The sequence below is a fragment of the Pogoniulus pusillus genome, chromosome 1 (genome assembly GCF_015220805.1).
Source record: "Pogoniulus pusillus isolate bPogPus1 chromosome 1, bPogPus1.pri, whole genome shotgun sequence".
Taxonomy (NCBI): Eukaryota; Metazoa; Chordata; class Aves; order Piciformes; family Lybiidae; genus Pogoniulus; species Pogoniulus pusillus.
This window is the reverse complement of record NC_087264.1, coordinates 14,087,213-14,115,152: the sequence shown is the minus strand read 5'-3', so window position 1 is coordinate 14,115,152 and position 27,940 is coordinate 14,087,213. Positions and strand designations below refer to the sequence as shown.

Here is a 27,940-nt window from a genome sequence, read left to right as displayed (position 1 = left end):
GAGTCCTACAGTTAATATGGGTGCGCGGGTCCATAATGGTACATTGTAAGTGAATGTCTCAGGGTAGACAGCAATAATAATTAGCTGTCATGATTTGAAAAAAGGATAATCCATGCCATTGAGTTAACAATCACTCACACAACACACATGGATTTAACTAATCTTAATTTGGAGAAAAATAACAATTCTAAATATATCAAATAGCCTATTTCATGGCAACCTGCAGCGGTGTTTATCTCTGGCTTCCAGCACATGCAAGTTATTTAGTTTCTCTCACTGGCAGTTTTACCATTCAAAAGCCTGAAATGAACATTCATGGAACAGGGGTTGCAGTTAAATCCTGCATCTGACAGGGAGCCTTTTTTCATGATGCACATCTAGTTCAAGTACACAACGCAGGGAGCCCTGCAGTGGCAGCCCAGATGGGATGAATGAGAAATTCCAATCAACCTCCTCTCCTTTCCTAGAATCTTCTTTGCAGAAATCAACTACACTGTTTTAATGAACCTCTGCTGCTGGTTACAGTTCTCTGTCCACGAGGGTACACTGTCCAGAGCATGCAGATCAGCCAGCATGGCTGAAGAAAGTCTAGCCCAAGTGGTGCCTCACCCTCTGAGGCTCCCTTCTCTGAAACCATCCAACATTAAAAACAAACCAATCAGTATGTTTTCATTAATCTGAATCATTTCAGAGTGCCTTGATGAAGAGCAGCTTAGTAGCCCACAAGGCCAGCAGGGCTCTGAGAAAGACAGGAGATACCATCAGTCAAGGACAGCGGGAGCCACTCCCCATGGCCTTCTTCAGCCAGAACGGGTCACCCAAGATCTGATAAATATGAAAGATAAAAAGAAACATAAAATACGACAGTGGTCTAATTTTTTCCAAAATACCTGCCAACAGTGAAGTGAAAGAAGCAGTGACTGATAACTCCTAGCCAACTGATTGGCCTGGCTGTGTTTTGCTGTGCGACAATCTGGTACATCTGTTCGATACTATCACACTCTCTGTACAAGCGGCAGAACTGATTTTCAAACAGGTCAGCCAACTTGAAAAAAAAAAAGAAAACACCAACTTTATAGGACAAACTGCTCCTAAGCAAGTCACGTCCTCCCAGTGCCAGCTAACATGCTACCACACACCTTATGGACAGTGGTAACTAAGTGAAAGCACCTTGAAAAGCTTGGATTTGCAAGTTACCAGTCCGGGAAAGATGATAGACTTCGTTACCAGAAGGTCTTCAAAAGCTGATTGGGGAGATACATTTGCCTTTGTCTCTACTGATAGCTAGAAATGTTAGTTGGAGATCTGACCGTGTGCATGAAAATTCTTGCAGACTCCTGAGCTGTCCCTGCCTCTCTCAAAGCAGAGTGAGGTCTGTTACATGGTCAAGAAGCATTCACTGACCAGAGCAAGCAGGGTTACCAAGACAGAAAGAAAAAAAGAAAGGCAAAAAAAGAGAAGACCTCAGGACTCTGGAGCACCCTGCACTAGGGTGAACACTCAGAGCATTCGAGCAGCCTAACATCCTCATGGCCAGGAGAAAGAGAGGTACAACGGCAGAGTCAAGCTCAGCGTTTGACATACCCTCACTACATTCAGTCATGGGAAGCCATGAGATTCGTCAGTCGTCACACCGCAGAAGGCTACGCAAATCATTTCAACCAAGTAAGAAGGTCTACAGAAATAATGCAAGATCAAGGAGAGGAGCCAAAACCTATTTGAGGGCAGCAGAGGTGGCAGCATATTTCAGGGAGATGGAGTGGCTAGTGGGTGATTTCTGGTTTCCCTCTTCAAATATAAAGACTCAATTATCTTTGAACAGCTTGCTTTACACATGAATTGACACATTTATTTTACAATAAATAACTGAAACTTATCTATGTTTCCTTTACTGTTAATCTACACAAAGAAATAATAAACAGAGCTTGTCTACAAAAATGCAACTACTGCAGTCCTCAGAATTCAATTAAGCTAAAATAATTAATGCTTCCACCATATTAAATTACTTTATACATTTGAGCTACTGAAGTTTTTTTTTTTTTATTCTTTAATCTTTTTCGCCTTTTTATTTTAATAAAAAAAAAAGTTAGTTTCAAAGTGTGGAGGGGGGTGACTAGAAGAAGGAAAAAGAGCATGATTTGCTGTTAAAATGTAATGGTCTCCTTTAGCTGACACAGCATGTAGAGTGTTTTGTGCCTTTGATTAAAATAACATTTTAAATGCTTTGAACAAACATATCTCCCCATACTTCTAAGGGATTATTTTACATATTTCTTGGTTGAATAAAGAAATTCATTCTTCCTGTCGCAGTACAGAAAGGCTAAGAATATCTTTCGTCACATATAAAGTAAAAATACTGTAGGCTGTTGCATTATTACCAAAAAAAAAAAAAAATAAAGGGAGGGGGTGGCAGGGTGGGAGAAAGCTGCCTTAGAGATTAAGTTTCCCTTTTATGAAATCGTATTTAGTCTCTTTTTTTAACAAATCTAACAACAATGCTCTACAGCCGCTCACTGGGAAATACCTTTAATGTTAAATGCAGATTCTGATTTTCTTGGCTAATGCAGAAAGCCTTTCTATTGAAATATAAATAAGGGGTTTGGTATATCCCACTAAAGCCTTTCCAGTGAATGACTTCTGTGGGTTTTTCATGGCTACCCTCCATGGCTGTAATGTGAGGCTTTTATCCTACTATTGAAAACTATCCGCTGCTATTAAAAAAAATATGGAAGGACACTGCACCTTTTTATCTCAGAGCTGGGCTCCTAATTGAGAAAGCATTATTACTGCACTATTTAGTGGATGTCCCTATCTCTGTGCACTGCTGAGAAAACGCCAATCAAATGATAAACCCTTTTATTTTTCTCAATTCAAAATCTTTCCTACATATTTTCATTTGATACTCAGTTTAGTCTGGAAGAGATTAGGTGCTCCGGATTGGCTTTTAATTTTTTTTTTATGCCTTCTCCACATGTGAACATCTTCTTCACCCCTTCTCCCAGCAGATTTTTTGTGTGGCAAAAGCATCAGCTCTATTGAAGCTGATTTCTAGAAGCTGGGATAGGATAGCACCCTCTGTGCTGGGCACAGCCATTGGGGTATTTCACTATGGGCTGAACTTGGACACATCATATTAAGATCTGGACAGTAACTAGAGGATAGGTCTCCTGGACCAACCTTACTAAGCACTGAGTGCCCTCTGCAAGGGACTGAGCGCCATCGGCTCATGCAGACATCAACAGCTATTGTGAGTGTTCAGCACCATTCAGGAGACCTTCAGCTGACTGGAGAAGAAAGTCCTAGATACTTCTTTTCTGCTCCTACTAAATGGGAAGGAAATCTAGTGCTCAAAGCTGCAACACCATGAGGCAGTTATCTCTGCCAAGAAGTGCATTCACAAGTGCAAAAGAATGGGGGAAACTTGAAAAACTGAGGAATGGACAAGATCAGGTTGCTTACAACACTGCAGCACAGGCTGCTGCTGCTAATGTCTCTAAGGCTACTAGCTGCCCCATGCTGAGGTGGTGACTGCACCCAAAAAAAAGATAGCTAGAAGACAACACAATAGTCAATAGGTAGCATCTGCCCTCTTCTAAGATACAGATCATCTGGAGGTCTGATAACTACAGCAGCTCAAAGCCCACATCCTCATTTATGTGATGACCAAGCCTGCAAGAGACACTGGGGACTGATTCTGAGACCTCAGGTGTTAAAAGTGGACATCTCTTAATCTTCAACTGTAAAGACACAACCCTCTCACAAGTCTTCTAAGGATGTTCCCTCATAGGAACATCTCTACTACAGGCAGGATTCTATACTATCAGATCACAGGACAGCTCCTGGAGAAACTGGAGTAGCTGCAGCAAACGCAAATTGCCACTGGTCTTCTGTATGGGATACAGTTGATTTGAACAAGAAAGACCCATTTGAGAGGAGATGCTGCTGTGTACCATAAAACCTCCACTCAGTAGCAGGGAGCACAGCCTTCCTTTTACCACTGCAAAAGAACACACCACTGCAGAGGGGAAGAAAGGCCCTGCATGAGGGAAATAACCCCATGTTGCGAGCTGCTGCACAGCAGCTCACCTAAGTGGATACCGTTGCCCACCTGCTCACCTCTGAGTCAGGGAGTCAATATCTGCAACATGTAAGATAGTTTTAAAAAAAGAAACACAATTTATTCACCCAGGCCAACCCGTGCTCTTGTCTTCTCATTCAAAAGCCCCATCTGGGGTGTGCATATGAATGGAAGTGTCACCCACCCAACTCCAGCCATCTGCAGAGATCCAAGAGAGGTGGCACAGGCAGCAACGCAGATCAGAATCCTGACATACACCCCAGCAGAAGGATCAAGTGAGGACTTAATGAATTCCTGCTTTAAGCCTCACAGCCAAATCTTCCCCCTGCAATCAGCGGGAATGTTTTCCCCCCAGCTTTAACACGGTCAGGATTTGGTCCTTCCCAGTGGGTCTGCATGTGACAATGGGTATCTGAACTGAACTGAGCATCTCACCAAAGTTCCCCATCCCTCCACCACTGCTACTAGCTTAGGATTGCTCCTGAGATGGTTACTGACCCAAACTTTCTGCTTTTTCCTGTGTGCACAGGCTGTCCTTTGCCTCTCCTAGATGATTGAGAGGCCTCTCTCTCCAGGACTTGGTCCTGCACAGACAGCTACACCGAATTAAATGTGAGATGGACAGCCCTGCAGAGCTCTGCAGAGCCTTGAGGATCCTCCAGACTAATGGCTCCTACAGAGACCTGTTACTGGAGCTTCTGTTTCATTGCACTTTCTAGAGGGCTCTCGTTAAAAGATTACCTAGGCAGCTGATTGAGTGTAAAACATGCTGTACCTGCAATGTTCTCCTGCTTGGGGCAAATTCCTTTTGTAGGCGTGAGAAGACGGTCTTCTTCATCGGGTGTGACTTGGATCCCGATTTCCACTGGCTCTGACACTTTCCTGAGCTCGGCACGTGAGGAGGGGGGAGGGCTGCTCTTGTCCATGCTCTTTTCATAGCAGGCACCACCAGTGCCATTGCACTGTTTTCTCTTGTGCTCTATAAAAACCAAGATGTCTCCCAGCGGGAAGTTCATCTGACATTGTCCACAGGTTAACAAATCGGGGTCTGTCCCACCTGTGGTGATGCTGATGCCACCTGGCTCTGCTATTGCCAGACTCTCATCCTCGTCGGCGAGTGCCGGTTCCACATGGTCAGCCTCTGCTTTACATGGACAAGGAGAAAGAGGGAGGAAAGGGACAAGGGGAAAAGAGAGAGAGATTGCTTTGAATGTTCACAGACTCTGAAGGATGCATCATGAGAGGCCCAGCCTCTCCCCACCCCCTCAAAGAAGCCAAGCCTGATTAGATCTTTCTTTCATTTTTCAGCTTTTCCTCTCTCCTAGAATGATTTCAATACATTTTGCAACCAAGCCTGCCTGAAACAAAATGGAAAGGCTGACCTGGCATAGCCTTCCTGACAGCTCCTTCCCACTGCTGCCAGAGCTGCAAGGCTATCAGCAAAGAACCGTTTTGCAAATGTTCAAGCCTTGAGTCACTTTCTTAAATAGTTCCTCTCATTTTATCCCACCTTCTCATTCCCACTGTGTCTCCCAGCCATCTGGCCAAGGCCCCATCCAGTAAAGCTTACACACCTAAATCTCTTCTCCAATTTCAGAGACAAGGGGAAAGCTTGTACACGCCAAACAAGCAGGATCAGGCTCCTTGGAGCATACAAAATTAGTACCCACCTTGTCCACTATAAAGATACCTGCAAGGTTCAATGACCACCTATTAGTACAAACTACAGAGAACAATTTGCATGAGTAAAGTAAGCAGGATAAGTCTCATGAGACGTTAAGGGGTTTCAAAAGTGTATACAGTGGGAAAGAGAATGAGGGACTTATTTAACATACTGGAATATTGGCTGAGATTGAAATCTTCCACTCTGTTTGGCTTTCTATGTCACATAACCCTGCAGTTGCTATATAGGTTAACAGAAGTTTTTTTGTTTAAATCATGCCTGTGGATCTGATGGATTTCATAGCGTTACCCCCGAAGACTGGGAAAGCATTTCTAAGTGACGTGCAACAGTTTTGAAGAAATAAGCAACTTCTCATTTCACAATTAATAAAACACAGTGTATTTTTAATAGGTCTTTAAGAAGATAATTTTATACATTAGAAAATAATTACAGATCACAATCCCTTTCTGGGGCAAAATGTGGTTTTTGGTTTGTTTTGCCATGTAACTGCCAAATCATACAAACCTAGGTCTTTACTCAGGCAAAATTTCCACCGACTTTTGCCTAAGGCTGTTTTGCCTCTGCAAGGACTATAGGATTTGGGATGAACAAAACAGAGGAACTAACAGTATGTAAATCAGTGAGTGAGACTTCTAATTGAATCAGGACTAAAGGAATAGGAGGAAGAAGATTGGCCAGTAGCTCAAGTGGTTTGCTTATGGATTTCGTGGGGAAAGCAAGTGACACAGGTATCTCAAAGAAGTAAGACTGTGACAAACAGATGTTATCATCCAAGTCTGGATTCTCCTCACAGAAAAAAAAAAAAAAAAACCAAACAACAAAAAAAATTAGTTTTGTCCCTCTCTTCAGCAAATTGCAAAAAAGAAAAACCACATAGGAATGAGACAAGAGGTAGAAGGTGAAATGAACTGCCTGGATTTTTTTTTAATTAAGCCTTGAAAAAGACGATTTAGAAGAAGAATCAGCCCCATTTCCACATTCCAGAATAAATAATTAATCGGTATATTACAAGCTGCATCAGAGCTCCCTAATAGCAAGGTGGAGGGCAGTAGCACTAGCAGCAGCAGGAAAAAGATGAGAATCCCAGGGAAGTATCTGGGGATGGACCATACTGCTGGAGCGGAGGACAGGCACGGGAAAGCTTCAGTTTCCTAACTCGCACCAAGCTTACCAAACACAGAGTACAATACTGTGTCTAAAAACCATTAATTACCTTTTCCCCCTTAAGTTTAAAAGAAGTTCGAGGGCAATATTACATAATTAATTCACCAAATAATATCATTAAAAGATGCCTCATCGCCTAAGAGAAAATGTAACCATAACCTTACACTGAACAGGGACTGCTGGGAAGGGAGCGGACGCCTGCAAACAGTGTGTCACGACACAATTATTTAGAGCTGTGGTTCTCTTTAATGATCTAACATTGAGCAATATTGTTTATATTGAAGAGAGCTTGCACCTTTAATTACCAATTACATATACATCATTTTAGAGCCAAAAGAAAAAAGGACTGTGAAAAGGGTCCTTTAGAAACGTGTGCACTATTTCTAGGAAGAATTCCTATTAAGGGGGTGCAGTGTGTCAAAATATTAAAAGGAGGGGAAAAAAAAAAGAAAACATACAGAGAGGCACACACAGACACACACAGAAGAGATGGGACAAAGAGCTGGAAAAGACAACATGAAAACAGGAAATGAATCAAGGGTCCTAAAGAGAAAGAGTGGCGGAGGGAGAAAACTTCTCATTTTGTCTAACATTCCTGTAAAGCCTTCAGGTTAAAGTCTCTTAAATTACAAAGGCTGAATATTGGCAATTAGATGTATCTATAATAAAAAAAGAGAGAGAGAGAGAGAGAGAGAGAGAGAGAGAGAGAGAGAGAGAAAAGCACAAATCTCAATTTTATTATCTTTGTTATGTGGGGATTTTTTTTTTTTTTTTTGCCAGCAATTTAAATCATGCTCTTCAGAAAACACAGCAAAACTGCTGCCTTTGATAAGGGTCCTGACCATGTGCCTGTGGAAACATGAAGGAGATTTGAACGGCTAAACAGTTACATATTCTTTCTTTTCAGTTCTGCAGTTCATTTGAATATTAGCTAAATCCACATATGTCTATTCACTTACACTCACTCTCTCTTTCCAAGGACTCTGCAATGCCACTTTTTTAAAATAACATCTGGTATTCCTTCATATTTTGGCAGTCATCACATTGCCGAAAATCAGCTTTTCGTTTCCTTGGTACGCCGAGCCCTTGTGATCAGTAGTAATTGGGTTTCAAACTATCAAAAGATTTTTAACTCAACTCTATTTCTGATTTGAGCTTAACAAATCATCAAGCATGAGACCAATCGTACACCCAACAATGCAGAAGCTGTATTACATCTCCTTACTCTGGACACGGAAAACAGACGTGAAGCAATGAAAAGCACAATACTGAATACATCTTCAAATGCATTTTATCTATGTCAATTTGCCTGTTTTTTTCCCTGAATTTTGGAATTAATTTTTTTTTTTATTAAAAAGCTTCCTATTGACAACTCAAGCCGTTAAAAACCTACATTCAAGTAACATTACAGGAGAGATTTAAAAGCCACAAAGGAAAAGAGAAAAGCCTGCAAGTCCAGCCCATAACACATCAGGTCATGCTTGGTTAATATAACAGCCAAGATCTTAGGCAGTTTAAGGAGTCCTTTTAATACCAATGGGGCAATTTAGGCCAGTCTCAGTCTAAAGTTCTGACTCCACTTATGTCTGTGGGTTTCAAATGAGTCGCCTCACATTCATTTGAATTTAACTCTGTGGTTTTATTGCTGTTTGTTGGTAGCTGGGTTGGGGGGGGAGGAGGGTGCTTCCTCATGAGTATTTTTTTTTTCTTTTTTTTTTCTTTTAAGAGGAGAAAATCCACACCAAAAGGAGAATCAAAAGCATTGCATCTGCCTTACATGGGAGAAGGGGGCGAAAATGCAAATGAGTTATTTCCATCCAGGACTCATGCCCTGGTTCTTCCAGGTGTATTAAGGTGTGCCTGGCATTTTCCCTGCACCAAGAGATTCTTCCCAAAAGAACTGCCTTGGCATTGCCTGCCTAGAAAGCACAGCAGTAGGGAACGGGCGATCTATGCTGTTATCTGATGGCTTCATGAAATTAATGCAACTGGACAATCTAAATCATTTGCTTTATTTTTAAAAGCATTATACGTGCTGGCTGGACTCTAAGCAGCATCTCCAACTCTCTGTCTGCCCACCACACCAAATTACAGTGGACAAACTCCTTAATTCCATAAAGGCACTGTCACAAAACCATCAGAGCTCCTGCTCCAGCGTGGTGACATCATCAGAGCATATGTGCCCCATGCAAACAATACTCTTGTGCCCAGTATTAAAGCAAATGCACATGCTAACTATTTTCTGCCTGTCAGATGCCTCAAAATCATACCCATTAATAGTGAAAAAGCCCATGTTACTAAAAATCATTTCCATGGCCTCAAAGGACAGAACTGTAGGTGCTTGTTCATGAAGTTTAGGTGAGGATAGGTCTAGGCAGTAGTAATTAATTTTCTTGTCTTTTTGTTGCATGCAAGAACCAAGGCAAGAATGAATTTAAAAGTTGCCAGTCTCTTCTCTTGCATTTTTTCCCACCCCCAGGTATTCAAAGAAGGCAGAGAAAGGGGGAAGAGAGATCAGTTTGGTGCCAGGCCAAAGCATTGCCTGTGAAATCTTCCCTCTGTGGTCAATTTCCTCACAAATCAATAACAGAGTGGTTAATTCAAGCACTGTCAGTGCCTTCACCAAAGAGGTGCTGGTGGGTGCCTTGCCTTCCCCAGAACCCCACCACAGCCACCACCCACCCTTGTGCCCACCTGGGAGGGCATATCACAGGCTAGCACAGGGGCCACCCATCTCTGGGATGAGCTGGAGATGCCCAGTCTGACACAGGGACATGGTTTCTGGTGCCCAGGCACGGGAAGACGTCTGCAAGTGTGCCACAGTGCACCAAGTGTGCTGTCCTCTGCACGCAGCCACTGCTGTCTTGAAGGTGCATCCAGAAAGAGCGAGCACAAAGAAATTACTTGCTCTTCAGGGTGTTGGCCCAAAGCAGACCCAAAAATTATGTCCCTTCAATCAACACCCACATGTCACATTTACTGTAACATCAACATGCTAAACGGAAATAGCTCGGATCGCACGCTCTCTAGCTGGGTTATCGCAGAGATCGGTGTCAGGATCCTTGCTGCACAAAGGCCAGTGCTGCTCAAAAAAGATAATGCAGCTCCTTGCCATCAAAGTTTATCAATAACCTGTTTTCAGAGCCTCCTCATAGCTGCCTGCATCTGCAAGGTGCAGAGTTGAGTTTATGTCTACATATTGCATCACACTCAAAGTACTAGGCACCACTTGTCTGCCATCAATTTTTCATTTTTATGAGGGCTGCAAAACAATTGCTCAGAGTCTTTTATAAATAAAAGTCTGAGGCCAAGTTGGCCTTGATGGGGAAGCCCAAGAAACACTCATGAGGCCTCATGTTCCCAGAAACTCTCAGGTGTGTGCCAAGCACACAAAGAACGCCAGAGCAGCAGCAAACCTTCATTACACTGGCACCTAGCTTTGTCACAGATGCCCATCCTGCACTGTCCAGTCATCTGTCCACATCCACACAACAGCACATTGGCCCCTACATGCCAAACAGTAGCAGAGTGGTGCAGTGGGTGACAGCAGTGGTCAGAGTGGGCTGTATCGGGACTCAGCAATGCAGGAAGAATTGGGGGGAAATCATCAGTTTCACTGCAACACCTTAGCAAGCCTCGCACACAGCCGCAAGTCAGAGGAGTCTCCTGCAGAAGTGTCAGACCCCTTCTGCAGAAGTAGCTTGAATCTCTCAGACAGCAGTTTAACCCTCCATACACACCTGAGACAGAGCAAGCCCGAGCACCCCCACAAAGAGCCAGGCTTAAGGAAAGGCAAAAGGAAAACAACACAGTAACCAAACCCGCCCCAAATGAAACAAAAGCCAAGAATATCCAAGGATCCACACGAATGTCCAACGTTTGTCAGATGTTATTTCATCAGAAACTACGCACAGTGTTAAAGCAGGGAGTAGTGTGCCTCCTCTTAAGTAAACTATACGCTCATAAAAAATATTTACTGCTTTGGAGAGTGGAAAATGCATAGGCTCTTCTATAGGCTGGAGAAGCTGTAAATCTACACAGATAAAACGGGATGTGATGATATGATACAAAAGCATTCTTTGTTCCCCAGTGAATAGATTTGTTTTATTTAAAACTAAAAAACAACAGGAGGAAAAAGAGCACTTAGTGCCACAAAAGGAGAAGGAGCAGTATTTGGGTACAGGTTTTTAACTATTATAGAAAAGGACGCTGGAAGCACAGATTCTTACCCAAGGATTGAAACACATCATCAAAATGAATTAGCTTTGAACAAGTATTAAACACAAAACAGCTCTGTTCTTTTCCTAAATATCAGGCTCAAAAGTGACTGAATTTCTCAACTGTGTATGGCACACTGTTGCTCATATACAATTTTCCTAAGCCTTTTTTTTTTTTTTTTTACTTTCATTGAAGCATATTCATTATAACATTCAGTGAATTTATGGCTTCTTCCAGTGGCTTAGTAAAAGGGGTCATAAAAAAGTTAAGTAAACCAGTGTGTTTTTTTCCTCTCCCTTAACTTTGGATTCTTTTTTCATACTGTGCTGTCTAGTGCTTAGTCTTTGGAAAGTACCTTGGGCATATCCAGCATATACACAAATTATCAGCTGCTCCAGGAAAAAAAAAAATTAAAAGGGAATTTCTTGCACTCAGGCAACTACACAAAAGACTTGCATATGTCAAAAATACAGAACTAAGTCCCGGTGAATGCTGCACCATTAATCAAATCCCCGATCTGGTGTCACTTTTGCCAGTAAAATGATGATATTCTTCTAACCCCCTTCTACTGGTGCATGCCTGCAACGCATGAAGTGTATCGCTCTGCTTTAATTCTTTAATTTGTTTTCAAATAGCCTACTTTAGGCATTTTTTTTTTTATATTTGGGAAAAAAAAAAAAGAAAAAAAAAAAAAAAAAAAAAAAAAAAAAAAAGAGCTGCTACTTAAAGCTCCAGCAAGGGTTCACATTACTGAGCAAGCAACAGCTTTTTGGGAGAGAGGGCAGACAGTGAGCAAATTTAACTAATATTCAGGAGCTCAATGCACAACAATCTCTTAGGCTGAAACTGCTGAGGAATAGTGTGTAGCCTGCCCAGATACATTTTAAGAAAGCAAACAAATTCGAAAGAGGAAGGTGCTGTAGTAAGAGCAGATGAATGAATCATGCATTTATATCAATGCGCACAGTTATTGATGCCTTTTTCCTCCCTCGTTAAAAGATACATCTACATAATATCATCTGCAGCCAATGCTGATGCTTCACCAAGTGCTTTTACATTACTGCTACCTTTAAAGCAGGCAGTCAGCCCCCCGTTTATTTTTCCACAGGGAAGGGACACCACGTTCAACAGACAACTGAAACACAACCCTGGAGAAACTAAACTGCAATCAAAGAGAAGGAAATGCTCTGGCAAGGAGGCGGAGAGCCACTTTGAGTAGCAGGTCTCCACAGGGAGACTTTTCCACCAGGCTTTGACCTAGCAGAGTGGGACAGGTGGGAGAACAGGATGAAGGAGAGAATGGGTGTGCTGGGTGGGCAGAGGCAACAGAAATGAGGAGAGGGGGATTGTTGTTTCTCTTGGTAAAAGTTAACAGTCGTGGAATGGAAGGAAACCCACAGCTGAAGTCTGAGGTTTGGGGAGGGAAGAAGGGAAGGTTTTCCCAGTTGCTGGGCACACTAACATCATCAGTGGCCTAGGCACTTCAGCTTACTGGTCTGTCAAACTAGCTGGCTGCTGTCTATATGCTTCCAACTAGCTCAATTCAAACATTAAATGAAGTAGAGAAATCATCAGATAAATTGCTGGCCGTCTCTACCCAAGAGTGAAGGGGTTTTGTACAGCTGATGACAGCCCTGATCTTTTGTCTGACCTAATTTACTTCTTTTTCAGGTTAGGATAAAGCACACTTTCCTGTCACAAGATAACCTCCATCCACATATTGCACCCTGAAAATAAGAAGATGCTTCTGCTGTGTTAACAATACCATAATTTAATTAATTTCTCAGGCTGGGGGAAATAAACATCCACTGATCAAAGCTTCCCGTGTGTATGCCACAAAATTACATGGTTGGGCAAGAAAGCATCCCAGTAAAATCCATCCATAACACGCAAGCCAAATGCAGCAGAGAACAGCACAAGCCCGATGAAGAAGCCTGTGAGTTCCTCAGCATCAACTTCTACATGACAGATGTGATTTTGTGGTTATTTCTCGAGGGGGGGGGGGGGGGGGGGGGGGGGAAGGAAGAAGAGGAAAAAAAAAGAAAAGAAAACATAAAAAGAAAAAATAATGCTTACTCTCATTTGCAGAAACTGCAGGGTTTTTTTGCAATGAAGACCTCTGGACCCAAGAATGGTAAACTATCTAATATCAAATCCTCTTGACAGGGGTTCATGTTGCTTTCTGACATGTAATCAACATGAAATTATGTAGGTGTATTTTTGCTTTACTGCTATACACACCTTTAAACATTCCAGCTTTCTTGCCGTGCTCTTATGTCCAGGGGAACAATCGGATCTCTGTGGGATTTTACACCCCCCAACACACGCACAGGAACTTCAACTTCCTCATGTACAGATATCATTACCCCGGTCGCTATCTGACAACAATATATTGAGAATTTAAACACTGTGCGCTGACAATAAAAGGCATTGTTAAAAACTAATTGTAATTAAAAACTCTTGTCCACCTGAGTCAATTAATCAGCCACAATTTAGCTAAAAATAGACCGGTCTCGCACGCAGCCCCTCTCAGCTAGAGCTATATAGATCTTCGCATGAAAATCAATACTACAACTTTACAGGGAAAACATTTTGCAGCAACGTGAACTGAGCGGCGGCGGCGGCTGCTTCCGAGGGCAGCGCATCCCGGGGCCAGCCGGGCCATCAGACGGGCGATGAGCTCCCCCTAGTCGCCAGCGCCCGCCACTGGCAGCCCGAACGCAAGGCAATCCGAAAAGCCAGTAAAGTTTATTTGGGAAAGTCCTCTCTGTCAACATGTAACACAGAGCACGAAGCAGTCCAGGTAGGTAACACGGAAGAGAAGCAAACAGCTCCTGAAAGGCATCTTTTAATGGAAGAAATTTGCTAACAGCAAGCTCAGCAACGGAGGGAGCCGATGAAGAGGTGGCAACTGAAGTCAGTAACTGTTATCAATAATATGTACTACTCCTGCAAGCGCACACTCCTCTAAATCATAATTATTGTCAAATATGCCACAAGATAACCCTTTGTTCTGCTGAGAAACATGCACTGTACACAAAGCAAGGGCTCCAACCATTCCCATTAAAAGCAGCCAGGTTATAAAATCTCGAAGATTTCTATTTCTCAATATTTAAACAAGTCTGACAAAATATGCAAAAAAAAAAAATCTGCCGACCAGAAAAAACATGCAAAATTATTTCTCATCCATTGGGCATCTATTTAAGCCACTGAGCACATCAGCCAAAAAGGACAGAACAACACAGATCTGCAATCAAGTTGTTCTGCATCAGCTTTTTTAAAATACTTTACACCAGAAACTATAAAAACGTACCAGTTTTTTTTCTCCCTTATTTTGCAAGTCCAATACAAATATATTCAGATGAAATGCAACCTGGAAGTCGACAGCACACAACCTTTTGTTTTTTCCCCTGTCCTATTTAAAGCCAGCACATGTAATGTCTTTTAAAAGCATGTTAGGCTTTTCTGTACCCAACTATGCAGGTATTGTGAAAAAAAAAATCAGTCCTCTCCAAAATAATAATAAGTTCCTCTCTAGTTTTTCAGTCACAGCTTATATCCTCTTTATGTTAGAGTTTATTGCAATGGGGGAGGGGGAAGAGGGGGTGTTCTGTAGGAAAAGTACATTAATTGCACTAAATCTAAATGCATTTTAAGAGAAGATCCCTGAAGCAATTCACAAAAATTTGACATGCAAAAAAATCATAGGGCTTTTTAATCGTTATTTTTAATGACTACATACAAATACAAAATGATAAAGGAAATTATTACTCTTCCTAGGGAACCTGTTGACCAGGTACTGAAGAGTCTCCTTGGGAAACCTGGTTCTCTACCTGAAATTGTATGATTTTACTGTGCTTTTCCCTCCCAATCTTCTCTACTGGTCTATAGAAATGTTCTTGGTTTGTCACCTTCTGCAAAACTGCTACCAGCGAGCCTTCCACATGCCTTTCACATTTCCTTCTAATGTAAAATGCAGAGATAGTTTGAAAACAGATTTCTCAAGTTAAAAAAAAAATAATCTTAAGGTGGGAAATCAGCAGTTTGAATCAAACCAAAATAACATGTCTTTGCAGTGAGCAGCTCAAAAAGCTCAGCCCCTTCTAATCACCTCTCCTGCTTTGTTCATCCATTTAAAGCGAGTTCAGCTACCAAGTTTGTGCTATACACCACCACTGAAGAAAGGTCCAGAGCTGCTCTTTTCTCTCCAAGTGTTTCCCCTCTTTTTGTCTTGCACATGCATCCATTACAAGGCTGCCTGGGTGAGCCTGGCAAGGACAAACAGGCCACTGCATTTTGCAGTGCTAAGACTGCTGTGCTAATGAGACATTGCAACTCTGGAGCACAACTACACCACAACCTCTCTGCTTTTTCTGTTTGTTTGCCTTATGCTCAAGATCTAAACCTTTTTCTGAACACCAAGAGAATGAAATCAAATAAACTCCAGCTGAGCAGTGTCATAAAAACCTCTCTCTCTTCCCATCTCCCCTAGTCTCCTTCCTTGCCTGGCACAGACCTCCAGCTCATCGTCAAATGCAACTCTTCTGACAGATGCCAAAAAGGGGGGGGGGGGGGGGGGGGGGGGGGGGGAGGGGGCTAACCAAGCTAAACATGACATAAATGCAACATTTCTGAAAACAGTATCAATTCATCCTGCATCTGGGGGCTTGGCTTCGAGTTGGCTTTATCCGGTACTAAGTGTTTTGGTTTCCCATTCTGTTGCCCGCTACTTTCCAAACTCTCCCTTACAGAGGCCAGTATCCCTGACTGTTTTTTTCCCCACGAGTGACACCTTCACGAAGAGTGTGGGGATTTCGAAACCCCCTCTTACAAGTCTGCAGCTGAGGCTCAGCGCCTGTGCGCTCAAATGCCTGCGCTTCCTGCTCCCTCGGCCCCAGCCCCAACCCCAGCCTCCCTCCCGGCCCGGCTCCCACCGCCTCCTCCCCTCGATACCTTCATTTTTTTCCTGCCACAGTTCAGTATGCAGCCTGATTTCTCCGGCAGCTTCCTCAGGATGGAGAGACAGATACAAGAGGGAAGAGGGGAAAGCTGCGTATCGCTTTGCTCCCCATTTCTTCCCTCTAAACCCATTGTAAACGCAGCTCCTCGGCACCTTTTAATGCTCCTCTGCCTCATTATTTACTTTCAAATAAAGCGATCAGAAAAGGCGATCAAATTGGAAGAACAAATCTACCGGGCTCTTTTCTCCAGCCCACCCCTCCAACCCACCCCCCCACACACACACCCTCCCCCCCCCCTCAGCAGTAACAGTAACGAGTTAAGAAATGTTTCACCCCTTTTAAACAAATTTAGACGTGCGCAACAAGACAGATTTTCTGCACCATCCCCTTTCAACACCACACATCTTCTCGCAAGTGAGACAGAAAAGAAGTGGGACAAATTGCACAAGGCGATTTAGTAGGATATTGATGGATTTTCTTTAAGATAAAATTAAATTTAAAAAAAAAGGGGGGGGGGCGGGGAGGGGGCGCGGGGGGACTCTGAGGAACCAACAAAAACGGAAACTCATTTTCCACACCGGATGGTTAAAAACAAAAATGCAATTAACGAAGAGGAGGGAGTTGAAACGGGGGAATCCACCTTTTATGGTGATGCAAATCTGGCTCCAAAATAACAATGAATTAAAAACAACCCCCCAAGAAAGACCTGAATACCAGATGCATCTTCATTTGTGTTTCACCAGCTGATGGGTTGGAGGGGGGGGGGGGGGGGGAGGTAGAGGAGGAACGAGTTAAAAAAATAAAGGCACGCACTAATGCAATTTTTTTTTTTTTTTTAAATTACAGAAAAAGCGGAAGAAATTGGATTTTCAAGACTCAAAGCGTCCCCCAAGACCCTCCGGTAGGAAAAGAAAAAAAATATCACCGGAGGTGGAAAAAATATATACACATCTATATCTCGATTCCCAAGGAAATCTTACAAACAGAAATTTATCACCGGTAACAAAGAAAGAGAGGAGCTCGCAAGCACCAAATGCTCTTGGCAGATGGCTCCTATTCTTGGCTTTCATGGGAGGGGAGAGAAGCCGGGGGAATATTTTATTTATTTATTTAAATTCTTTAAAATCTCAACATAAATATTCGGATCCGCCGCGGCTCAGGCTCAACCCCGGGCTTGGCTCCACGCGCGTCGCCGCCCCCCACGGCACAGCAACTTGCGGACCCGTCCCGGGGAGGCGGGGGCGGCGTTCGGGTCGGCCTTCTTAGAGGGGTGCGGAGCCTCATCCCAGCCTCCGCACCCCTGAACTTCTCTACGGCACCCCTCCGATGCTATAGCAGGGAATTGAGGACCTCCTGACATCACCTCCCTTCCCCCCACAATCAGTGCCCCGATCGCGGCAGAGCAGCGGGGAGTGTTGGGGGCCCCGCGCCCTGCTAGGCGTACCCCTCACACTCCCACTGAGGCAGAAGCCCGGCGGGGACGGGAGCAGCGGAGTGGGGCGCCCGGCGCAGAGACTTGCCCCCACTCTGCCTGCAGGCGCTCACTCCTCTCCGAGGGCTTTAGGGGTGGGAATGGGGAGGAGGGGGAATGCTGGAGGGGGATCCCTCCTTCCCCCCACTTTATCCTTCCTTTTTTTTTCTTTCTTGGGGAGAGGGGGGTTGGGGAAGGAGAGGGGGTACGTGGGGTACGTGTGTGGTTTCATTTAACAACGGGAGCTTCGGCAAAGTGCAGCCTCCGTTCCTGTGCCAGTACCGCTGCCCTGCTCGCCTTTAGTGCTTTCCAGCCCCGTCCGCCGCCACGGCTCTCCCCGCCACTGACAGACAGCCCCGCCCGCCCCCGGACCCTTTAGAGCCCCTGCCTTCCCTTTAGCCTAGCCAAGCCGATCCTTCTTTCTCTTCCCACCCCTGCTTCGGAGGAGAGTTCTCTACCCCCGCTGGCGATGCACCTGGGGCAGGCTCGGTGCCGCCTGCATCTACCTGCCCTGGGGGCTCAGCGCCCGTCGCTGTCGGCCCGCGCCGCCTCGGCCGGCCCACCGCTTCCATGTGCTTCCCGTTAAGTTCCTCCTGGCCGCTTCGTTTCTCCCCCCTTCGCTGCCCACCTTGATCCGCCCCCGACACGTACAGCCCGCGTCCCGGCCCGGCTGTCACGCCGAGGCAAGGCGCTTGGCCAACTTTTTCCACCTCTCCGCACTGCCCCCGGAGCAGAGAACCACGAGCGGGGCCCGGGGCGAACGGCGGAGCCCTGGCAGGGTGGCCCGGCCCGTCATGTAGCGGCACGGCCCGACGAGCCCCTCTCCGCCGCTGTGTGCGCCCCCCCCACCTCCGCAAACGCACCCGGTTCCCGGGGGGGAACCCCGCGCCACGCTCTCCCTGCCGGCAGCGCCTTTCCCGCTCCACGTCGCCTGCCTGCCCGCCTCACCTCCGCACCGCTGCAAAAACACACGGCAAACTTCGGGCTTCTCCCCCCCTCCACCCCCAGCCCATCCCCCCTAGCCACACACACCCCCCTCCCCTCTTTAATTCCCTTCTCCTCTCTCTCTCTCTGAAGTCATTTACCAGCTTTGGTTGCTCTTGGAGTCTCGTCTCGTCTAGTCCCCGTCCCACCCCCCCACACCCCCCCCCCCCCCAACCGCTTCCTCCCCTTCCCTAATTTTGCTCCTCGATTTCGGCTCGATATGGTTCCAAGTTCAAACTTACGTGTGATAATCTCTCTTTGTGACAAGTGCTGCGGGTTTCCCTGCTTGCGACGGGACATTGCCCTGGCATTTACACTGGCATCGCCTGGAGAGCTGCACTGGTTTGGGGGGATGTCGTGGGGGCGCGATCCTCTTCCTCTTTTTTTTTTTTCTTTTTCCCTCTTTCTTCTTTATCGAGTTCTTCTTTCAGAAAAAGATTTTTTTTTTAATAAAAAAGCGCCTCCTTTTTTTGTTGCTGCTGTGGTGCACTGGATGGAATCCTCTCTCAATTAAAAATCATCATCAGGAAAAGCTCTTTTTCGGTCTTTTTTTTTTTTTCTTTCACACACTCTGTCTTTTCTCCACTGCTTCTGCCACTTGGACTTCCAGGTCTCTTCTTGAACTTAGGAGGATGTGCACCGCCAGTGATACTTTTCTCTTTCCCTCTTTCCAGAGTGGTTGGCAAATTGGCAAGTGAGCTTTTCCACCAGGAGGATAAAAATAAAAAAAAAAAAAAAAAAAAAAAAAAAAAAGGGGAAAAAAAAAAAAAGGCGAGATATAGATTTTTAAAAAGTACTAGAATTGGGATTGCCCAAACACACACACGAAAAAAAAAAAAAAAAAAAAGCCAAAAACAAAAATGTTTTTCAGAGATTGACCCTTGCTGGGTAGATATATAGAGAGAATTTTTTAAAAAGGGGTAGCCAAAATTGTGTCTCCTCTTTCCCAGTTCAAGTGGCACTGCTTTGCCCTGGTGCTTTTGGATTGCCAGTGCTCCTGCACCACTTTGCACTCTTCCCCCCTCGCCTGGCACTGGGACTGGAAGGAAGGAAGCCCCCAGTGCAGCTGGGCTGGTGCTGGCTATTACTATTATATATTGCAATGTGAAGATGGCGGAGTCCTGGTTCTCTGGGAGCGCTCTGTCTCTCTATGGCTGGGGCTGCCTCTGTACAATGGGATAAAATTCAAGTTCAAGTGCGGACGTGACGTTTAATCTGCACTAGAGACAAAAAGACCCAGAGAGTAGGAGCACTGGGGGCGACTAGCGGTGGCTTTTTAACATTGTACCCTGCAAGAGAACAAGAAACGCCACTCGCACACACACACACACACACACGCTGACACTCGCACACACACAAACTACAGCACATGCCGGGCTCGGGAGCTGCTCCGGGCTTTGTGCAGTGCTGTCTTCCCGACTGCGCGGAGCGCCGGCAGCCACGGAAAGCCAGGAGGAAGGAGTAAATCCACATCCTCGCGCACGGCCAAACTTCCCCGAACCCGGCGCCGGCCGCAGCGGGGGCGGCGTGGGGCTGTGGCGGAGGCGGTGGAGCGGCCCGGCCGCACTCGGGGCGGAGGCGGCTGCCGGGGCCCGCGCCAGGCTCCGCGGCCGAGGCGGGCGCGGGCGCGAGGTTGCGGCGCGCTGCCCACCGATGCCGCCGCCGCCTCGCCTTTAGTCATTTCGGTCTCTACTGTCCGGGCTCGGCGCTGGGTCATGCTCCCTTTGGTCCGTGCCCACGAGCGGCAGCTTCCGAGGGGTCTGGGGGTTGCTCTTCCCTCCGAGCGTCGCGCGTCAGCGGCCAGTGCGTTCCCCCTGCATCTCTTTCGAATACTTTTACAACAACACAAATATCCGTGGGTTGGAAGAGGATTTTTTCCCTCCTCTCTCCGTACCCGAAGTGTGATGGTAGCGGGACACGCGCGCACACTCGATCCGCACACGCACACACGCTCCGACCGTCTTCTCCCACTCCCCCTATCCTCCCTTCCCTTAAAATCCTGGCAGAGGATTTTTCCTGGGAGGAATTAAGTCTCAGGCACGAATTGAGGAACTCCGAGTTTCTAGGGACCGCATCTCAGTCCACTTGTCCTAATTCACACGCAGGTAAATGCCCACAACTGCGTGCGCTTCGAACTTGTGAGATTCTTAGAAAGGAACTTTTTTCCTTCTACCTCCCCTCAGCGAGCCCATCTCCTGCGTTTATTTTTCTCTCCAACCCTTCCCCCCGACAAGGAAAGCAAACTGCTTTTCAGCACCAGGTCTGGACAGGGCGAAAGGAATGGGAATAGGGGGAGGGCTAAGGGCTTGAAGGCAGATGGAACTGAAACCCAAGAAACCCAGCCTCTATCCGGATCACGGTCGGAGAGCCGGTTTGCACTCGGGTCATTTATTTTCCACGTTAAATGATTTTTTTAAATTATTATTATTATTAAATAGCATTAAAACCTTGAGGGATACCAGAAATCATCTCTGTGCCCTTAATGGGCTTCAAGTAGAATTTGGCTAAATAGCATCGTTCTCGCCGTCACCAGCAAATCTGCCTTATTTCTTCCAACACCCGCCCGCCCGCTCACAGCTCACGTTACGGCGCAGCTAGCCCTCGGCCCGACGGTATGTCGAGAGGGCAGCCGGCCCTCTCCCACACACCTCACCCCCACCCCCACCCCCCTCAGACTCCCAGGCCATGAGGTGGGCACTGGGCCAGCCTTATAGTACTCTTCTCTGCCCCATTCAGCCCTTTGCCTCTATTAACGGACGGCGAACGTGTAAAATACATTTAACGGCGCTGAAGCTCTTTAGATTCTTAGCCGTGTGTTTTGATTTGGTTTGCAGGATCCTGCAAAGAAAAATGAGCGTGGTGATGGCAGGGGCTCTGCACCGCCAGGCAGGGGAAGGACGGGAGAAGGCGGCCCTCGGGGGTGCCCCCGGATTGGCCCCGCGGGGCAGCCTTGTCCGTGCCGGCACGAAGCGGGGGTCGCAGCGGGGCAGAGGAAAGGGATTTCCCAACATTGGCCTCTGCGCCCGCGGTGAAGGGGTCCCGGGCAGGTCAGCGGGGATAGGAGTTGTGTTCACTCCTTTTTCCGCTTTGATCCTTCCTCTCCTCCCGGCTGGCGAGGCCGCGGGGCTTTGTGTGGCTCTATCTGCCGCACAAAGCATAGCCCGGCCCCGGGGCCGCTCCGAGGGGCTGCGGCGGCGGTCACCGGGGTATGTGTGGGGGAGTCGCTTTCCACCCTCGGGGGAGCAAAGTCCGGCTCATAGCTGCTGCGGCCGTTTCTCCGCACGCTGCAGGAAGCTGCACCTCTTGGGAGTGCAGTTTATCGGGAAGTTACTGGGCATCATCTGTTGATTAACCAGTGTCTTCCAGTGGGCACTGAATGCTGGAGATAAGGGCCGGCAATGATTGACCAGGCGGCCGCCCTGGCTGCCTGGAGCGGCGGGGCAGCCAGAGCCCCCTCCTGTCCGCCCCGCCTCGCCGGCTGCGGCGGGTGAGCCCCCAGCCTGCCTTCATCTCCTCCTCCGAAAATACATCCCAATAGGGGGAAAAAAAATTCCGAAGTGATTTCTCAGTCTCCTCTTTCCTCCCCTGTCTGGCACTTGTGATCATTAGCACTGAAAGCTGTTAATGTCTTGTCTCACAGCTCCCCCTTTAGTCTCTGTGCTCTCCCTGTCTCGCGTTCAAAGCCAGATCAATAGAAGGCTCTTTCTAACCTTGACCTATCCCTCGACCCGCCTCCATCTGCAGCTGGCCCCGCTCTTGTCTCACCACCCCCCTTCGCCACAGCCGGTGGCAGCAGCCCCGCGGGAGGGGCCAGGGTCCCCAGGGGCTGCCTGGGCGGCGGCCTTCGACATCGCCCCCCTTTGTCCCGGTTTCGCGGCCGTACTGAGCGTCAGCAGCCGGGAAAGGCCGCCAGTGCCTCCCTCCCCCGGCCCCACCTCCGCCGTCCCGGGGGCAGCGGCCTCTCGCCTCCGGCCTGCGAACCTGGGGTTGCTGCACCTCTTAACAACAATAACAACAAAAAGCAACCAGGGGAAAAAAATCATCAGGAAAACCCCAGAAGGAAAAAGGAAACAATCAGGCAAAACAGGAGCGCAACCCTCACGAAGACAACAAGCTTTCTGCTAGCTTTAAAGGTGCTCTAGTCCCTTGTTTTAAATTAGGGGGAGGAAAACACTCTCTTGCACAAAATAACTTGTATTAAGGTAATCATCTTTTCTGTCTTCATAATATATCAGGGATCTGAGGACTTCTCATCTAGAAACATCGTGTTTATCATAGGGGAAAACAACCTAATATGATGGCAAATATTACATTTTATCCCATATACAACAAGGCATGCTGAGTCAAGAACTCTCTGTACACACATGTTCAGTTTCTGGGTTTCTTTTCTTTCTTTCTTTTTTTTTCCTTCTTCTTTTCAATTGTGCAATGTCTTTATCTAAAATTTGGCACAGATGTAGATACATAAATAACAGTGGCTTCAGTGTAAAGAGGAAGTCCCAGTATCCTCACAGAGGATAAACTTGATGTGTCACTTGAACACATTTTGAATACATTTCCACTTTCTCTCCATTTGTTCAAATAACTTTTCAGTGGAAGAAAAATTGGAGCTGCAGATTCTGCATGATGTGATTTTAGCTCCTTTCCAGTCTTTACTGAGAAAGCTTATGCTAAGTTAGAAATAAATTGGTTTTGATACAGGTCTGGGAGTTGGGGGGTACACAACAGAAGAGAGGGAAGGAAGGAGGTTTGAGACAATCTTGACATAAATGAGGCTGCTGTCCTGATTCCCTTTGAATTTTTAAATGTTGCTGCTGCTTAGGAAGAACATAAATAAATAAATAAGTAAACGCAGGGCGTTGATCCGATCGGCTTAGCCACTCCACCTTGTGAAAAGACACAGAAGCACAGGATCTAACCAGATCATATTTACATACATATTAATAAAGCTCCCGAGGTGGCCGTTCAGCCTTCACATACAGTGTGAAGATCTCTGCAAGTTCTCATTTTGGCCCTATAAAAAAAGATAAAAAGAGGTCTTTGGGGCTTCCTTGAATATTTTTCTGCAGTGGTTTTATGTCATCTCTGAAAATTACATAGTTAAGTGGCATCAAATTTCTGGGTGATATAATAACTCAAAATGTGTATTTTTTTTAAATCAAATCACTTTGCAGCCATAAACAGAGCTTCAGAACCTCAATCAGAGGAATGATTTGGTGAGGTTTTTCATTTATGGCAAACAGTAAAATTGTTCTTGTTATCTATTCAAATATATAAAAATTGTAACATTTCTTCACTTGATTTTCTTTTCCATGGCACTGGTATATTTGAGGTTGCAGTGAAATGAAGGCATAAGAGGATAATATATTATTCCCTGCCCCATTCCCAAGACTTTTTTGGAGAGAGGCAAAAGTAATGCAGATTTTGCTGTACTTTCAAGACTTTTGATCTCCCCTTATTTTTGGTGATTGTCACTTGCTTGTGTTTCCAGGAGTGAACTCAGACAACAAGCTTTTCTCAACATTTATATTCTAAACTTTCCTGGGAGTTCTCTGCTCAGTCAATTGACTGTGGCTTTGTTTTGGTTTAGTCTGGGTGGGGGTAAGGGTTGTGGGGTTTGGCTGTTTGTTTTGTTTGGGTGGTTTTTGTTTGTTTGTTTGTTTTTGCTGTTGTTTTGGTTTGGGGGTGGTGGGGTTTTTTTTTTGTTTTGTTTTGTTTTTTGTGGGTTGATTAGATGGGTTTGGGTTTTGTTGTTTGGGGTTTTGGTATGTTGGATGTTTTGTTTGTTTGAATTTGGGTTTGGGTTTCATGGGATTTTTACCTTTGTTTGTTTGTTTTTCTGCAAAGTCCCTCATTTTTCCAACTCATCCAAATTGTTAAACATACTAAATAACAATCCAAATGCTGAGGACTAGTTTTCTTCTGCATGTATTTTAAATTAAAATTGACAAAATCAAAACAATCTCTCTCCCCCCTTCCAAATAAAATAACTAGGTGTCTAGCAGGGCAGAATAGAAGAAAGACACTGATTTTTTTTTTCTTTTCTAATTCATATCAAATGCAGATTTGGGCCCTTCTTCAGCTTAAAAGATGCATTCCTAAAGGCAGAAATTGGTCTGTTTAAGCTTCAGACTTTCCAACAGTAGAGATTCAGTTGTGTCCCTACTTAAATCACTTGCAAGACCTGCCCCTACATTTGTAACTTGGAGTCTCTCTAAAAGTCAGATAACAGTTCTCTCCAGCAGCTTCATTCATCCTGCAAAGGATTACCTGTATCCAGATTACCTGCATCCACATGCACACGCTGACAGGCAAAGGTAGATGGGAAGGTGCTTTACACGCAAAGTAAATAGTCCATCTTGTTATGAATGCTGTTTGAGCAGCCACAGAACACCCAGGTTAGGACCGTTACTTACCAAAAAAAAAAAGAGGAAGGAAGGAAAATAGGCTGAGTCCACTCTTGCTGGCATTTTTGAAAAATACTGGCACATCTTCCCTCACAACTTCAATCCAACTGTGTCTTTGGAAAATAGGTTCCATCATGGCTTGGTGCGGTAAACTCAGTTTGTGACCAAGGGCCAGTTTTGCTGTTACAAAAACAAACCACAAGATCCCTGAAAAACAAGAAATTGAAGCATATTTTTGTCTGAAGAGGTAGTTTTAAAATTGGCATAATATAGGTGAGAAAAAGATATTGATGCACAACTTGGTTTGCATGTGGAGGGGACAAAGAACCTCTCCTCCCATCATAGCTAACATTTTGAATCCATACACTCTCCTCTGCTTTCAAATGCAAGTCTTAACAAATCTATCCTCTCTGTCTTCTCAGATGATTTTAAGAGGATTTTAAATCCAAAGATTTGCTTAAAATCTTTTTTGTTTAACATAGCAAAGGCTTCTATGTTCTAAGTGTGACAACGAAATCTCCATCTTGAACTCATGACATAAACGTGCCATCCTGTCTCACGTGAATCATGGAAATCTTAATCTTAGCATCAGAAGAGAACAGCATCCATTCTTGCTCTTTATCCCTCTCTGTTCCTATCTTATCTTATTTAAATAGCATATATCCATAGTAACATATTAGCATAATTATTATTTTAATTTTTTTAACTTGGGCAACAGAACTCAAACAGGGAAATTCATCGGTTTCTAGGTTGAGAACCAGCCTCTGCAGTTTCATTATTCCTGATGACAATTACGGATTGCAGAAGTGTGGATGCCTGGCCTGGGAATGCTTGTGTATTGCACCCAAAATACACATTCCCGTTCGTAAAGAGTGGAGCAAAGTATGAATGTGAACATCATTGCTCGTGTCTCAGGCAACTACTCACATCTTAATTGAAAATTATCAAGTAACAGCATTCCCTCCAACAAACAAATGACAGTGTATCACCACACTCAGTGAAGAAGGCTGAGCTGAAAAACAGGGGCAACAGCTGGGTTTGGCCGTAACACACTCAGAACAATGTGTGCGTGCACAAATACACATGCCCTGGACCTGGACTGTGTTCCTTTCCATCTCCTGCTGCTCCTGTCTCCACTTCCACTTTCCCTGTTTTCATCTTCTCTCTGGGCACCTCTCTTTTGTTTCTGGGCACGAGCTGCAGGTCAGTGTCACAGTGATGGATCGGTTGTTCCTCTCACCTTTGCTGCAACTTTGAAGTGTTATTCAGGATGATCAGGCTACGCTGGTACTGGGTGGACCAGGGGTTTGTTAGCACCCTAGTTGAAGGCCACAGAGATGCAAAGCATTTACAGAGCAGCAAATGAAGTCTTTTCTGAGCCAACTGTTCCACCTGGACCCCACTACAAATTATTGTTTTCAATTACCACCTGTGTACTCCTTCCCATGCAACTTATTGATGTAAAATTACAACAACATTGGTATAAATAAGTTATGCTGTGGTTGTAAAATGGAAGAAATTTTGTTGTAGCAATTATGTTCAGCAAGATGACAAAATAAATTTCCAGTGCTGTGCTTGCAGTAACCTGGGGAATTTAAACCTCATAATTTCCATTCATTTCAGATAATTTGGAGTAATTTCTATATGTAATAACTTTGTAATGAAAAACACAGCAGTACTGAAGTGATTTCAACTCTTTTTTTTTTTTTCCTATGGTATACATGGCACAAAATAAATAATAAAAATAATATTTCCTTTTTGTATGTGTTCAGTAATTCTTTCAGCAAAATCATAAACTAATACCAAGACTAAATCTCTGTCCATGAAATGAAAAATAAATTGAGTTAAAGAAAGTGAAAAAGTATGAAAGGCCTTGGATCTTTTATTGTGACTTTATTAAATTGTATAATCTCTATGCTCTATGGTATCCCCAGGGGTTACTGTTCTGGGAAAGGGCAGAGAGCTAGATAGGTACATGTCTCTAGATCAAAAGCAGAGGTGGTTGGAGGAAATTCACTCAAAAGTGTTTAATGCAACCCTTTAATTTTTAAAATGGAAACTGGAAGTAATAATAAAAAAATAAATAAATAAAAATGAGAAGGGTATGGGATAGTGCAGGACAAAAGGCACAAGTGGCTCTGGGGCATTGATTTTCCTTAGTGTATTTGATGGTAAGTTACTTGGAGACTGTAAACATGTGTAATCACAGAACAGGTTCCTATACAAGGGAATAGTATTTAATTAAAGATAAGAAAGAGTACTGTACATCACTGAAAAGCTGTACGTGTCCTACTTATCATCACAACACAAGGCTATTACTACACAATAAACAAGAAATCATGTGCTCTGCTTTGTGGAAAACAATGATTTCCTTAGGAAAAATAATAACACTATACCAGTAATACTACTTTTGCATTTATGTCTCACTTGCATCTTCAGGTGATTCATAAAAGTGGGTAACAGTTAAGATACTTCTCCTGGTAATGAGCAAAAGGAGGTGTAAAGGTATTCCTATAACCTTGATGAGTTACCCAATCAAGCCATAGAACAGAAGCAAAAATGCAAAATTGCAAAGCCAAAAGCTAGTTCTCATAACTGCTGAAAGATCATCTTCCCAAAAGATCTCTACCTCTCTTCTTCAACAGCAGCAGAACTAAAATGTCATTACAGATGTTAGCATTAGACTGCTGAAGCGGTACAAGAAAAGGGTCAGTTTGAGTAAGCTCCCCCAGTGTCATATATGGATGGTACTCAAGACTTGTGCCTGTCCCAGAACACCCTTGAATTTGCAGATGCCCAGTGATTGCAGGGTCTCGCTCCCTTGCTGGCTTCCCTATGGCCCCTGTTGTAACCTAGCCTGCCTGAAGATGACATGAAATGCAAGAGGACTGAAGATTTTTGACAGCCCACTAGAAGTGTTGTCCAGAGATCATGCACAGGGATAACTGAAATCGTTGTCTGCTTAGAGGAGAG

General features: G+C 44.9%; 1 protein-coding gene and 1 long non-coding RNA gene across 5 annotated transcripts in view; one reads left to right on the top strand and one right to left on the bottom strand.

Annotated features, from left to right (window-relative positions):
• The window catches only part of BCL11B (BCL11 transcription factor B), a 97,767-nt gene extending 77,887 nt beyond the window's left edge, over window positions 1–19,880 (bottom strand). The window contains exons 1-2 of one of the 4 annotated variants that reach the window (XM_064141032.1): window positions 18,803–19,880; window positions 4,854–5,222 (exon numbers count right to left, since the gene is read on the bottom strand). In XM_064141032.1, the coding sequence (XP_063997102.1) occupies window positions 4,854–5,222; window positions 18,803–18,860 (427 nt within the window). In that variant the 5' untranslated portion in view covers window positions 18,861–19,880. The remainder of the gene's footprint in view (window positions 1–4,853; window positions 5,223–18,802) is intronic. The other 3 variants (XM_064141081.1, XM_064141115.1, XM_064141172.1) reach the window with 3 other exon arrangements.
• LOC135173997 (uncharacterized) lies at window positions 16,465–17,067 on the top strand. Its single transcript, XR_010301652.1, has 2 exons — window positions 16,465–16,562; window positions 16,952–17,067. It is a non-coding gene; the product is annotated as an uncharacterized LOC135173997 (long non-coding RNA).
• Window positions 19,881–27,940: the final 8,060 nt, after the last annotated feature.